The sequence below is a fragment of the Odontesthes bonariensis genome, chromosome 23 (assembly GCF_027942865.1).
Source record: "Odontesthes bonariensis isolate fOdoBon6 chromosome 23, fOdoBon6.hap1, whole genome shotgun sequence".
Classification (NCBI taxonomy): domain Eukaryota; kingdom Metazoa; phylum Chordata; class Actinopteri; order Atheriniformes; family Atherinopsidae; genus Odontesthes; species Odontesthes bonariensis.
This window is the reverse complement of record NC_134528.1, coordinates 1,758,188-1,773,502: the sequence shown is the minus strand read 5'-3', so window position 1 is coordinate 1,773,502 and position 15,315 is coordinate 1,758,188. Positions and strand designations below refer to the sequence as shown.

Genomic DNA, 15,315 nt, shown 5'->3' with positions numbered 1-15,315 from the left:
CACATCTTAAAGATCTCACGGTGCACAGAAAACTTTGCTCACACTCAACATTTGACTTTTGATTGATGCTTTAATTCCAAAGATTATGTTGGGTTACATGATAGATGAGAGAACAGACACAGATCGACCTGTGACGATGTTCTGTTGGTTTGTCCCGCAGAGTTACTTCACAGGACGGATCTTCATGCTGATGGCCTTCAGGGAATAGTCATGCCCCTTCCAGAATTTCCACTCCACTCCAACAGCATAGAGGGTACCATCAGCCCCCCAGCGGTAAACTCCGTTGGGGTTTGATTGGTGACAGTTCCCATACCACCATCCTCCCAGGAATGACTTGGCACAGTTTTCAGACCAGGTGTCCTGGTCTTTGTCGAAGGTGGAAAATTTCATTCCGTTGTGATGAAGCAGACCATCTCCTGCAGAAACAGGAAATATAAGAAGGGAATGTTTCAGTTTCTGCTGCAGAAACAGCAAATATAAGAAGGGAATGTTTCAGTTTCTCCTGCAGAAACAGCAAATATAAGAAGGGAATGTTTCAGTTTCTCCTGCAGAAACAGCAAATATAAGAAGGGAATGTTTCAGTTTCTCCTGCAGAAACAGGAAATATAAGAAGGGAATGTTTCAGTTTCTCCTGCAGAAACAGCAAATATAAGAAGGGAATGTTTCAGTTTCTCCTGCAGAAACAGCAAATATAAGAAGGGAATGTTTCAGTTTCTCCTGCAGAAACAGGAAATATAAGAAGGGAATGTTTCAGTTTCTCCTGCAGAAACACAGCAAATATAAGAAGGGAATGTTTCAGTTTCTCCTGCAGAAACAGCAAATATAAGAAGGGAATGTTTCAGTTTCTCCTGCAGAAACAGCAAATATAAGAAGGGAATGTTTCAGTTTCTCCTGCAGAAACAGCAAATATAAGAAGGGAATGTTTCAGTTTCTCCTGCAGAAACAGCAAATATAAGAAGGGAATGTTTCAGTTTCTGCTGCAGAAACAGCAAATATAAGAAGGGAATGTTTCAGTTTCTCCTGCAGAAACAGCAAATATAAGAAGGGAATGTTTCAGTTTCTCCTGCAGAAACAGCAAATATAAGAAGGGAATGTTTCAGTTTCTCCTGCAGAAACAGCAAATATAAGAAGGGAATGTTTCAGTTTCTCCTGCAGAAACAGGCAATATAAGAAGGGAATGTTTCAGTTTCTCCTGCAGAAACAGCAAATATAAGAAGGGAATGTTTCAGTTTCTCCTGCAGAAACAGCAGATATAAGAAGGGAATGTTTCAGTTTCTCCTGCAGAAACAGCAAATATAAGAAGGGAATGTTTCAGTTTCTCCTGCAGAAACAGGAAATATAAGAAGGGAATGTTTCAGTTTCTCCTGCAGAAACAGCAAATATAAGAAGGGAATGTTTCAGTTTCTCCTGCAGAAACAGCAAATATAAGAAGAGAATGTTTCAGTTTCTCCTGCAGAAACAGGAAATATAAGAAGGGAATGTTTCAGTTTCTCCTGCAGAAACAGGAAATATAAGAAGGGAATGTTTCAGTTTCTGCTGCAGAAACAGCAAATATAAGAAGGGAATGTTTCAGTTTCTCCTGCAGAAACAGCAAATATAAGAAGGGAATGTTTCAGTTTCTCCTGCAGAAACAGGAAATATAAGAAGGGAATGTTTCAGTTTCTCCTGCAGAAACAGCAAATATAAGAAGGGAATGTTTCAGTTTCTCCTGCAGAAACAGCAAATATAAGAAGGGAATGTTTCAGTTTCTCCTGCAGAAACAGCAAATATAAGAAGGGAATGTTTCAGTTTCTCCTGCAGAAACAGGAAATATAAGAAGGGAATGTTTCAGTTTCTCCTGCAGAAACAGCAAATATAAGAAGGGAATGTTTCAGTTTCTCCTGCAGAAACAGGAAATATAAGAAGGGAATGTTTCAGTTTCTGCTGCAGAAACAGCAAATATAAGAAGGCAGTGTTTCAGTTTCTCCTGCAGAAACAGCAAATATAAGAAGGGAATGTTTCAGTTTCTCCTGCAGAAACAGCAAATATAAGAAGGGAATGTTTCAGTTTCTCCTGCAGAAACAGCAAATATAAGAAGGGAATGTTTCAGTTTCTCCTGCAGAAACAGCAAATATAAGAAGGGAATGTTTCAGTTTCTGCTGCAGAAACAGCAAATATAAGAAGGGAATGTTTCAGTTTCTCCTGCAGAAACAGCAAATATAAGAAGGGAATGTTTCAGTTTCTCCTGCAGAAACAGCAAATATAAGAAGGGAATGTTTCAGTTTCTCCTGCAGAAACAGGAAATATAAGAAGGGAATGTTTCAGTTTCTGCTGCAGAAACAGCAAATATAAGAAGGCAATGTTTCAGTTTCTCCTGCAGAAACAGCAAATATAAGAAGGGAATGTTTCAGTTTCTCCTGCAGAAACAGCAAATATAAGAAGGGAATGTTTCAGTTTCTCCTGCAGAAACAGCAAATATAAGAAGGGAATGTTTCAGTTTCTCCTGCAGAAACAGCAAATATAAGAAGGGAATGTTTCAGTTTCTCCTGCAGAAACAGCAAATATAAGAAGGGAATGTTTCAGTTTCTGCAGCAGAAACAGGAAATATAAGAAGGGAATGTTTCAGTTTCTGCAGCAGAAACAGCAAATATAAGAAGGGAATGTTTCAGTTTCTCCTGCAGAAACAGCAAATATAAGAAGGGAATGTTTCAGTTTCTCCTGCAGAAACAGCAAATATAAGAAGGGAATGTTTCAGTTTCTCCTGCAGAAACAGCAAATATAAGAAGGGAATGTTTCAGTTTCTCCTGCAGAAACAGCAAATATAAGAAGGGAATGTTTCAGTTTCTCCTGCAGAAACAGGAAATATAAGAAGGGAATGTTTCAGTTTCTGCTGCAGAAACAGCAAATATAAGAAGGCAGTGTTTCAGTTTCTCCTGCAGAAACAGCAAATATAAGAAGGGAATGTTTCAGTTTCTCCTGCAGAAACAGCAAATATAAGAAGGGAATGTTTCAGTTTCTCCTGCAGAAACAGCAAATATAAGAAGGGAATGTTTCAGTTTCTCCTGCAGAAACAGCAAATATAAGAAGGGAATGTTTCAGTTTCTGCAGCAGAAACAGGAAATATAAGAAGGGAATGTTTCAGTTTCTGCAGCAGAAACAGCAAATATAAGAAGGGAATGTTTCAGTTTCTCCTGCAGAAACAGCAAATATAAGAAGGGAATGTTTCAGTTTCTCCTGCAGAAACAGCAAATATAAGAAGGGAATGTTTCAGTTTCTCCTGCAGAAACAGCAAAAATAAGAAGGGAATGTTTCAGTTTCTCCTGCAGAAACACAAGTGAAGTGAATTGATACCAAAGTATTCTTATTGTTTTTATTTGATGGAAATCAAAGTAAAAAGTAAAAAATGATCGGCTTTCAGAGTGAAACCATGACAAAGTCGCCAGAAAAGACAGCTGACAATAAACTCCACAGCAGGAGTAACCATGGTAACTCACCAGCCCCTCCCTCATTGGAGAATCCAGCCACATTCAGACGGTAACCGTCACACTCAGCATCCACCTTAAAGGAGGAGTAACGAGCAAACGCCTTTTTCCCTTCAAAGTCCTCCATGTCCACCAGCAGCTCGCAGTTTCCCTTGCGAGTCATCTGATGGATGTGCTCAAGACCTACACACACACACACACACACACACACACACACACACACACACACACACACACACACACAGACACACAGACACACACACACACACACACACACACAGACACACACACACACACACACACACACACACCGGTTTTTGTGTGTTATTAGTACGCTTGTCAGACCGGTTCTGGGGGTGTATTACAGGGACACCACTTTCTGAATGTTCTACAGAGCTGCTGAAGATATCAACAATTAGATTTCAAGCCACAGAACAGAAAAGTCACTTCAAAATATGTTTACACTCAACTGAAAAATATCCCAACCTGATTTATTACCGACTTATGAGGACATAGATAATTAGAAGAGTAAGCCCCGCCTAGGATTGAAACCTACCTAATAAGGACCAACAAGAGTACCTTAACTTTATATCCTCACTTTACTCAGACCCGCTCCAGCTGGACATTATCAACTCAGAGTCTTGACATTAAAAGGAACTAGAAAATTCCTGAAGAAATTTTGATGGGTGCCAATCCACTGCCCGCCCAATCGATAAGTTAGTTAATGTTCAGTTAAAGTCGAGAGTCTCCTGTCACATGTAAACTTTGAATGAGGTCTCTGTGATGTCGTATGGCTGAGTTATGGCAACTCCAAAATAGGGCAGTTTCTGGCATTTGAGGCAAAAGTGCCTTCTTTTTCTCTCCTTATGACCATGAGTTTTAATCCTGATGCATATACCTGGAACAAACCTATAAAGTTGAGAGCCTTCTGTCACATATAAACTTTGAATAAGGTCTCTGTGATGTCGTATGACAGAGTTATGAGGCCTCCAAAACAGGGCATTTTTTGGCATTTTTGGCTCGTTAAGTGCTTTTCAATCGATTTTCCATTGAGACAGGTCCAAAGACAAACACAGGTCTGCTGTAGACAGCCATGTCATTTGTATCAAGGTCCAGTTTTAAAAAAACAGGTTTTTTAGCATTTTTAAATGCATTTTGGGGCTCGTTAAGTGCTTTTCAATCAATTTCAATCGATTTTCCCATTGAATTTTGGGTGTCTGCGACACCCAAAATTCCTAAGAGAGGTCCGATGAAGACAGTTTTGTCATTTTTTATCAAGGTCTTGGTTAAAATAAAGCTTTAATGGCATTTTCGAAATGGCTTCATTTTGTGCTTTTCAATCGATTTTCCAATTCAATTTTGCGCTTCTGCCAGCCCCTAAATTGGGGGAGACATTTATGTAATTTTTATTAAGGTCTGGTGTAAAAAACAGTTTTTATGCCATTTTAAATATGCTTAAGTGCTTAATGTTAAGTACTTTTCAATGCATTTTCCCAATGCATTATGGGTACTTGGATAAGGCATCTGGAAGGCACAATATGGCTCTATAATGACTCCATCTTGGCTTTTTCCTCCTAAGCAGTCTCTAGCCCCTTTCACACTGAGGAATAACCCGCGTTTAATCCGCGAATTTAGCGTGTCCGCTGTTGCGTTCACACTGCCGACCTGGGCTGCCGCGTCAACTCGACTCGCCTTTCGACCCGCGTCGGACCGTGGTCTTTTTGCCGAGCCGAGTTTGGTGTGAACGCAATCGACGCGGGTCGGACGTGGGCGTGGCGTGGCGTGAGGAGTTTAAAAGACAGAATGGACAGCTGATTCAGAACAACAGCGACAGGTGAGGACAAGTTTTACTCTGTTTTAGCCTACATCAAGTTCGAGACATTTTTGAAGATGGCCAACTGGGGAGACAAGGAGGTCCGCGAGCTCCTCAGCCCCCGGGCAGAGGACGTTATTTACCGCCACATTTCGGGGACTATAGTGCTCTTGTATTCTCCGCATATGTTCTTCGGCGGCATCCCACGTTGTAACCATCCACACCCTGTAAAATAACATCTCCATGAACTGCATATACAATTGCAAAAACGAGTCCTCAACGTGTATTTAACCCTACCTCCGACGCATGGCTTGTGCCTACGTCATTGTGCACGCCCAGCATTTTATGTGTTTCGTGTGACGCTCTGCCACTAGGCCACGCCCCCTGAACTCGGCTTCAGGCGACACGGGTCACCCTGACACGCCAAGCGTTCACATTGCTCGACGCGGGTCGAAGGTGCAATTTGGACCCGCTAAGGTAGCGGCACAGATTCTATAATAGTACAGATACGCCACTCACGGTGCATTTCCGGTTTCCAACGAGGCGATTTTGGTTGCAGTTCCACCCTTTTTCCACGTGGGGCGCTCAATTTTGGAGACCAGAATGAATGGAGTCCTATGGAGCTATACGCCCTAGCGTGCCCTTATCTCAAGATATAATTTTTTCTCTAGAAATTCGAATGTTGTTTTCGAAAGAGGATGTTTAGAAAATACCCATGGCTGAGTTTTAGATTTTTAGAGCCACTCATTAGCTTAAAAAAAGGATTTTAAGTATATATGACGTCATGCATAGCTTACGACCGGAGATGCCGCTTTACGGCAACAATCCTGCTTGTTGTTGGTCTCAAAGGCAGCAGCGTTTTCAAGGAAGAGCTGTAGTAAGAGAGAATGTGTGGTAACATCACAGATTCTTAGGCTGTGGTAACATAAGCGGAAAAAGTCCATCTTAATTCTGTTGTCGCTTGGTATGGAGCCAGCCGTCAAGCGGTGCCTCTGGTCGTAATTCTGGTCGAGCGCTGTCATTAGCACAATGCTAGCGCGTGGTGGACAACAAGAAGCCAACCTGTTAGAAATCAAAGGGATATATGTACTCGTTCAGTAGATTTTTGACTTGAAACCCATGTTGAGCTCTCAGAAACTACATTCAAATCTGAGCGCTCTTGAGGAGACTTAGGTGAAACTGACCATTTGTAGCATCTAGCTCTATTGGGCCCCATTCATTCTGGTCTCCACCGACGCCCCCAGTGGAATTCTGGTGGAACTGCAGCCAAAAAGCCGGTACAATGGGGCTTAATAGAGAGTGGCAAGGCTGTTAGTTATAATGGCTGTGGTAGCGGGTCGCAGTGTGAAAGGGAAGTCTGTCTCAGCCCGTAGCAGGCTGTTAAGCTTGTTGCTAGGAGACAGCTCGTCAGCACGCGCGCAGCTCCAACTGACAGCTGCTGCAAATGACACACACTATTACCTGTTAAAAATGGAGCACTTCTGATTTCCGTCTACTTTCTCGAACAAACGGTCACAGCTCGAAAAGTAAATCTCGTGTTCGTATCATTTTTGTACCGTGAGCGCCACAAGGGACGGCCGAATCCAGCGGTGTGATTTTCATTCGGCTACCCCCTCGGGCTCGTTTTAAATGGCAGTTTTAAAATCATATTTAAACACTGATTTGAGGATTTCTGCCATTTATAATGGATTTGAGGGACGGCACTTTGCGTTCAGAGGCAATTCGTGATAAATCTGTGTGGCAGAGGTCAATGAGTGTGACATTGTGTGAAAGAGGACAAAAATTTGTCCAGATCGGCCAGATATTTCAGACGTGAGAGAGTTTTGTTTGAAGAATCCGTGATTAATGAATTTTAGAGTGAGAGCTTGAGTGCGTGAGACGCACGACCTGACATTTTGGCACCCTCAAACGTAAACTGCCGTCGTGTCAAAGCCGTATTGAATATATTCAAACCCTTCGATTCAGTTAAAGCCGAGAGTCTCGTGTCACTTACAAACTTTGAATGAGGTCTGTACTATGCTGTATGGAGTTATAAGGCCTCTGAAAATGCCTTTTTTAAGCTCGTTAAGGGCCAAAATCGCCATTTTTTTACTTTTTGATGAGGATTCCCTGTTTAAATTTTCCAACATTTTCCCATTTTGCCGGAATTCCTTTTGACTAATGAGAGAGAAAAATCTTTGCACACTATTCCCGATCAATGCGCACCTAACAATGCACTTTTTATGTCGGTGGGACCATCGCTGCCAGACTAGTTAGTCACCGAACGAGTCTGGTACAGGAGTAAGATGTGTGTCTAATGCCTTCGGCATTGGCACCCATAATTAAAACCTGTGGAGATTTGTCATTCCTCCCCTGACCTGTAGGGGGAGCTAACGCCACACATGTTACGCTACAGTCAAAGAACACGGACAGCCAGCAAAGTCACGCCTCACCGAGCCAGTACTCCCCGGCAGCGTTCCCAAAGCCCGTGCTGTACTGATCCCAGGGCCTGTAGAAGTTCACCGAGCCGTCCATCCTCCTCTGGAACACCTGGAAGCAAAGAATGGTTTAATGAGCGGACTGTGAGGAGCCTGCAGCTCTGCTGGGTCTACGGTGGCGACTGGTCGTTCGGGGCAGAGCCCGACCTGCTGTCAGTCCCATTAACTGTGGGAACCCCAAGAAGTTTCTACCATCAGTTAGAATTATCGTTTACAAACTCAGCATTTTCTGTCCTGTGCAGCATTTCTGATAATAGTGTAGAACATAAATGGGTCATGGCAGAACCAGTGTTGTATAGTAACGAAGTAAAAATACTTCACTACTGTACTTAAGTATATGTTGGAATACTTTCTACTTTCCTCAAGTTTAAATTTTTTTGACATCTTTCACTTTTACTTCACTATATTTCCGAACCTAATTGCATACTTTTACTCCGATATATTTTCATTGTTCGGTTTAGTTACTCGTTATAAAAAAAAGAGAGAGAGAAAAAACGCAGCGGTGTTGTGACCCCATGCATGTTCTGCCTGCCCAAAGACGTGGAAATTCTATCTTACAGAAACTCCCCTTTTTTAGGTTTTAAGGTAGTTTTCCTCTTCAGATGCCAGATGAGCTGCAGTTCCCTCCCAGTTCTTTGTTTCTTTTGTATAATGAGCGGTTGTGTGTGCACCTCCTACAGCTTGTGAAGTACAGTAACCGTAACAGCTTTTTTTCTTGATGTTGGCCGCATTTTCTGTACTGAGTTATTTTATTTATTTTTTAGAAAGGTTTACAAAAGGCGTTTCAAACTGGACTCCCTCTTCAGATGCCAGACAAGCTGCAGTTTTTCTTTGAATTTTGTTTATAATGATGGCAATAACAGCAGCAGCCTCTTTTGTTTAATTTTTTTCTTAATGGTGTAATGTACGCCTCATTTTCAGCACTGACCTTACATGAAGAAGAAAAACTTAAAGGTTCACAAAGTTTGTATTTTATGTCTAAATGTTGCCTGCACTTGGTTGTGTGCAGATTTTAAGTGTATTTGACCTTCAAAGTTTACCAAAATATAAAAAATGTCATTCAAACTGCATTTGCCTTGTTTACTTTTTACTTCTACTTTTCATTACATTACTTAAGCACATCTAGTTTTACAGTAATTCTCATACTACAGAACAAGACGTTTCGGATACTTTAAGACTTTAACTCAAGTAACATTTCAGTCAGTGACTTGGACTTTTACCAAAGTCATATTTTGGAGGGGTTCCTGTACTTTTACTTGAATGTGAGATTTCAGTACTTTATACAACACTGGGCAGAACCTCAGAGAACACTCAGAGAACTGAGGTTCTCCGTTAGCCGGCCGTGACTTCAGGTGGAGAACTCACCGTCCAGCCTCCTCCCAGAGAGTCCATGTCGCAGTACACCTGCACACACACACACACACACACACACACACACACACACACACACACGCACACACAGACACACACAGACACACACACACACACACACACACACACACACACACACGCACACACACATACACACACACACACAGACACGCACGCACACACAGACACACACACACACACACACACAGAAACACATCAGTTCATGTGATCCAGACTTCATGGAGATTTTACACGTTTTTACGAGACAAAGGACCCAACGGACCCTAAAGGACCCCAAAGAACCCCAAAGAGACCCCAAAGAGACCCTAAAGGACCCCAAAGAGCCCCAAAGAGACCCCAAAGGACCCCAAAGACACCCCAAAGAGCCCCAAAGAGAACCCAAAGGGCCCCAAAGAGACCCTAAAGAGCCCAAAAAAGCCCCAAAGAGACCCCAAAGGACCCCAAAGAGCCTCAAAGAGCCCCAAAGAGACCCTAAAGAGCCCAAAAAAGCCCAAAGAGTCTCAAAGGGCCCCAAAGAGCCCCAAAGTACCCCAAAGAGCCCTAAAGCAGGGGTCCCCAATCTTTTCAGCACCAAGGACCGGTTTGGTTCTGCAATTTGTTACTTTTTTTTTTTATTGTATTTTACGTTCAACAGACATTACATTTAGCAGACGCTTTTACAAATTAGGATATGATGACAGACAGACAGTCATCATTGAAAAAAATAAACGTGCACAATCGGCCTCCTATAATGCAATCTATGCAGTTTCCAAGTAGAGAATCTAGCGAGTGAAATGAAAGTATTCCCGATTTCCATGTCTTTTTAAAAAAATAAAAAACTAATAATAATTTTTTATTATTTTTTTTTTTCCCCCAATCTCACGGCCCGGTTTGGAATGTCTCGCGGACCGGTACCGGTGGTTGGGGACCCCTGCCCTAAAGGACCCCAAAGAACCCCAACGGACCCAACGGACCCAACGGACCCAACGGACCCCAAAGGACCCTAAAGGACCCCAAAGAGCCCCAAAGAGACCCTAAAGAGCCCCAAAGAGCCCCAAAGAGCCCCAAAGAGCCTCAAAGAGTCTCTAAGGGCCCCTAAAGGACCCCAAAGAGCCCCAAAGAGGCTCAAAGAGACCCTAAAGAGCCCCAAAGAGCCCCAAAGAGCCTCAAAGAGTCTCTAGGGGCCCCTAAAGGACCCCAAAGAGCCCCAAAGAGCCTCAAAGAGTCTCTAAGGGCCCCTAAAGGACCCCAAAGAGCCCCAAAGAGCCCTAAAGAGCCCAAAAAGCCCCAAAGAGCCCCTACCGCCCCTACAGGAGTATGAACCCACAGACTGAAAGCAGAAGGGAAGTTTGGTCTGTTGTGGCCCTTAGACGGGCCCCTCGGCCCAGCCCCTGCCTGGGCTTCACAGACAGGATGAGGGGTACCTCGAAAGCAGACTTGGATCCGATGGGGTAGATGGTGTACACTCCGCTGGGTGTGTTCTTGTCCTGGCGGTGGATGTCGCTGCAGTCGACCGGCTGGAAGACGGTTTCACAGCTGATCATGGGCGGAGCCAGGAGGAGGAGGAGGAGGACCGATGGGAGCTGGAACAGAGGACATGAGGAGATTCTTACTGTCTGCCATTCTTAAAGTCAGACCTCACAATCGATTGGCCCTATTTTCTCTCCCTTCGTATCACTGCCTGCTGTGCAGACCGAAGTGCAGACCGAGCAGCAAACACTGTAACAGGCGCGGCTGTCGGCAGGCGGCAGCAGGCAGTGATATGAAGGGAGAGAAAATAGGGCCAAGAGATTGTGAGGTCTGACTTTTTCCTGGAGAACCATTTTGTGATGCAAATGTATTACTCTGTTGAACGCATATTGTTCTGAGAAGCAAAACGCTTTATTTTTTAAACCCCAGCCAACTAGCCGGACTACCTTCATCAACACCAAAACGAGGCTGGAACTCTGCTCACAGGACGCAGCAGGGGGTAAGAAGATGTTCAGAAATGATGCTGCTGATATGGGATGTCCTGGAAGCTTCTGAAATATTGTCCCGAGGCTTTACAAACGCTCAGTAAGGTCCAAACTCACCTTCATCGTCTCAGCTGTGTGGAAGTGACGGAGGCGGATGTCAGTCTGGATCTCTGCTGAATAGTCTCTGCTGAATGATCTCTGCTGAATGATCTCTGCTGAATGATCTCTGCTGAATGATCTCTGCTGAATGATCTCTGCTGAATGATCTCTGCTGAATGATCTCTGCTGAATGATCTCTGCTGAATGATCTCTGCTGAATGATCTCTGCTGAATGAATCCACAACATAAAGCAATGATCAGGGCTCAGAGACAGACTGCCACTCTGTGGAAAGTCATCCCGCTCGGGGCTCACCTGTGTGAATTCACCTGCGGCTGGCACTGAACTCTCCACACGAATGCCTGTCAGCTCTCAGACTTCACTGCTTATACCTGCAGATGGTGGCCAGGTGGCGCAGTGGCCGACCAATCAGAAGCGAGGTGGCACCGCGGCCGACCAATCAGAAGTGAGGTGCATCATCTGTCCAGCCTGAGCATCATCTGTAAAAACAACATCTACAGAAACAAAGAGATTATTCAGTGAAATGTTACAACCACAAAGTCCTGTTTCTGCATCAGTGGAAACTAAACTTTACTTGGTGGTAAGTTTCCAAGAAGTAAACTAAGGTTTACCAGAAAGTCCGGTTTCTGCAGGACTTTGTGGTAAGCTAAAGTTTACTTTAGGAGCTAAAGTAAACCAAAGTCCCACCTTTGAGTTAGAATGCCATGACTGAAGGAAGTAAACTGATGTTCAGAGTAAGGCACGTGGACTGCAGGTGCTTTCCCGTGAGACGGTTTATCTGTGAGTGTTTGAGAAGCGAGGTGTGTCGTCTGTCCAACCTGAGCATCATCTGTACAAACAACATCTACAGAAACAAAGAGATTATTCAGTGAAGTGTTTCCTGGTCCTGTCAGAGTATCAGCTGACTGACTGCTCACAGCTGTCTGTGTGGTCATCACCTCTCAGTGTTTAGTTTCATTGTTGGTTCGGATCCCCTGGTTCGGATCCCCCGAATACTTAGGTCGTGCATCATGTGGGCCTGGGGCAGTGAGGGTCAGGGGCAGGAGAGGCTGGCAGAATCCTGGCGGTGTGATGAAAATTGTGTCTGTCACCTGTTCCGAACGGTTCTCGGGTTGTACAGTCCTGTTCTAGATGCCGGCTTGCCCGCTGGGTTACTGGCTTCCCCTGCTTTGGTTCGTGTCATTGGAGGCACTGCCTACGTACCTGTCCTTAATGTTGGCTGCAATGATGTTGTTTTGCACCCACGTGCTGCTGTTGGTGCACTGGATTTTGTGAATGTGGTTAGCCTTCCTCCAGGGGTCACTGAGGTACCTTCAGCTGTGGCTACTATGTTTTCTCAGATGGCTTCTCCCAGTGTGCAGCAGCAGGTGGAGAGCGTTGACCTTTCTCCGTTGTCTGTGGAGGAACAGGGTCAGGTGAGGGCATTGCTTGGGCAGTACTTTTCAGTCTTCTCCACCCATGACACCGATTTGGGTTGTACTAACCTCGTATCTCACGACCTCCCTTTGGTGGATGATACCCCCGTGAAACAACGTTATCGGCGTATTCCACCCTCAGAATAAGAGGTTGTGAAGGAACACATCAGTCAGCTGCTCTCCTTGCACGTTATTCGACAGAGTAGCAGTCCTTATGCGTCCCCTATTGTGCTGGTACGGTAAAAAAGATGGTAGCCTGTGTATGTGTGTTGACTATAGACAGCTCAACAGCAAGACTTGAAGAGATGCCTTTCCTCTACCACGCATAGAGGAGTCCCTGGATGCATTGTCAGGTGCGTATTGCTTCTCGACCCTGGACATAACCAGGTGCCAGTCACCGAGGCAGATAGGCCAAAGACCGCCTTCTGTACCCCTTTTGGGTTGTTCCAGTGGAACAGGATGCCCTTTGGCCTCTGTAATGCTCCCAGCACTTTCCAGAGGCTCATGCAACGCATTTTTGGGGACCAACGGTGTCAGCCGTTGTTGTTGTACCTCGATGACACTGTGGTGTTCTCCTCCACCGTAGGACAGACTGAAAGATGTGCTGGAGCGGCTTCAACGTGAGGGGCTTAAAGCCAAGCTCAGCAAGTGCTCTTTCTCCCAAAGGGAAGCGCATTACTTGGGCCATGTGATTTCGGCTGACGGTGTCTCCACAGATCCTGGCAAGGTAGAAGTGGTTGCCTATTGACTACACTACTCTGGAACCAGCCCAGAATGGTGTAGAAGACGTCCTGGTACTTACTGACATCTTTAGTAAGTACACTGTGGCTGTCCCTACTCGGGACCAGCGTGCCGCCAAAGTGGCCAGGGTTTTGGTGTCAGATTGGTTCTATAAAGAAACTCCTACGACAGCTATGGATCACTCGTAAATTCTGTTCGTACCTGAAAGAAAACGTAAAATACGAAAAGATTGGTGAATGTTCTCTTAGATCACTCGTACGCACGACTTAAGAACGAATCTGTGCGTACGAACGGTTGTTGCATGAGGCCCACTGATGACAGTGCTACGTTTTCTTCTCCACTTTCATCGTTGTAGAGTAGTTAGCGTTAACCTTCCCGTCACATCTCTGTGACGGAGGAAAACCCAATCTCTGCTCAGCACCGTGTCTGAGCGTCTTCCGTTATCAGCTTGGCAGAGATCGTTCTGACCCTGAACAAAGTGACCCTGAAGCATCCCATAGTTCTGCTGCTATAGCCTCAGCCTGCTGGGGGAGCTCCCATGATGCACCTCTGTCAGCACAACCAGCTCTCTGGACGGGTCTTAAATCAAATCTGAAAAAGGATCTGACAGAACCACGAAACACTTCACTGAATAATCTCTTTGTTTCTGTAGATGTTGTTTTTACAGATGATGCTCAGGTTGGACAGACGACACACCTCGCTTCTCAAACACTCACAGATAAACTGTCTCACGGGAAAGCACCTGCAGTCCACGTGCCTTACTCTGAACATCAGTTTACTTCCTTGAGTCATGGCATTTTAATTAAAAGGTGAGACTTTGGTTTACTTTAGCTCCTAAAGTAAACTTTAGCTTATCACAAAGTCCTGCAGAAACCGGACTTTCTGGTAAACCTTAGTTTACTCGGTGGTAACTTACCACCGAGTAAACTAAGGTTTCCACTGATGCAGAAACAGGACTTTGTGTTCAGACAGAAGGTAAAAGTAAACTTTAGCTCCTAAACTAAAGTCGCACCTTTACAGTCACAGCGGTGAGGAGATGGTTTCTTTTCTTTTTTAGTACATTTTTTGGGTGCTTTTTATGCCTTTATTATATAGGCCAGTATAGAGAGACAGGAAGCAGAGAGAGGGGGAATAACACGCAGCAAAGGACCGTCCGATGCGGCCCTTTGCTGAGACTATAGCCTCTGTACATGGGGCGCCTGCTGTACCCACTACGCCACGGACCGCCCCAGGAGATGGTTTCTGACTGAGAATTCTTCCAAAGTGTCGGCTAAATGAGCCCTCTGGTGTTAACTGGAGGTTTGGGATGTTTGACCCTCTGCTGAGGCTTCCTGTGGCTCCTGGAATCTGCAGCTCGGCCTCTCGGGCATCAGGAACCCGCCCAACCCAGACCGAACTCTTCGTGCCGGTCAGATCCGACGCAGTTTCTGAGAAAAGCAGCGTCTTTAGAGTTCATGCAGAATTTCTTTTAAAGAAAAAAATAGCTGAACAGTGAAACCCCCTCTGAGCCCATGGACATAAAACCCATCCCAGCATCAGTGGGCGGAGTCTCTCTGTTGGGTGCAGGCTGCAGATTTTTTTGATTTGATTTTATTTATTTAATTGTATCAGAAAAGTCTTACACATATTCAAAGACTCAAAACACAATTGAGGATAGGAACACAATAAAGTCCAGGACTTATTTCCATTGTGGTCCTCACAAAAAACATTAAGACAAGACAAGCTACGACAAGACACTCACAGAGTGTATGACAAATAGTAATAAATAACATAGAATGCAAACCACATTTTTCTTAAATAAAAATAAATGACAATAGCTGACCCCCTGCTCTATTCAGCTACCCTCTCTAGTAACCAGGCCTTGATTCTCTTTTTAAAAGTATTCAGACACGATGTGACTTTAATTTCCCTATCTAGCTTGTTCCACTTTATTGCCCCTATATAGGCAAAGGTTCCTTTCCCTA

The 15,315-nt window shown here is 44.4% G+C and overlaps 1 protein-coding gene across 5 annotated transcripts; it reads right to left on the bottom strand.

The window, feature by feature from the left end:
• Positions 1-64: 64 nt before the first annotated feature.
• Positions 65-11,598, bottom strand: LOC142373448 (microfibril-associated glycoprotein 4-like). Of its 5 annotated transcripts, none has more exons than XM_075456700.1 (7): positions 11,490-11,598; positions 11,195-11,401; positions 10,547-10,705; positions 9,117-9,155; positions 7,707-7,803; positions 3,474-3,644; positions 65-416 (listed from the first exon to the last, which is right to left on the bottom strand). In XM_075456700.1, the coding sequence occupies exons 2-7, from the start codon at positions 11,198-11,200 to the stop codon at positions 163-165; spliced, it is 726 nt and encodes a 241-aa protein (XP_075312815.1). In that variant the 5' UTR covers positions 11,201-11,401; positions 11,490-11,598; the 3' UTR covers positions 65-162. The 5 variants fall into 5 exon arrangements, with proteins under 5 accessions (XP_075312815.1, XP_075312816.1, XP_075312817.1 ...); XM_075456701.1 differs by having other exon boundaries at positions 11,195-11,404; positions 11,490-11,589; XM_075456702.1 differs by having other exon boundaries at positions 11,195-11,289; positions 11,490-11,565.
• Positions 11,599-15,315: the final 3,717 nt, after the last annotated feature.

Excerpts from the sequence above, each read along its gene's own strand:
- LOC142373448 (XM_075456700.1), bottom strand. Across the intron at positions 9,156-10,546 it reads GATCCAAGTCTGCTTTCGAG|GTGTACTGCGACATGGACTC; the intron begins GTACCCCTCATC and ends GTGTGTGTGCAG. Across the intron at positions 417-3,473 it reads CTCCAATGAGGGAGGGGCTG|GAGATGGTCTGCTTCATCAC; the intron begins GTGAGTTACCAT and ends CTGTTTCTGCAG.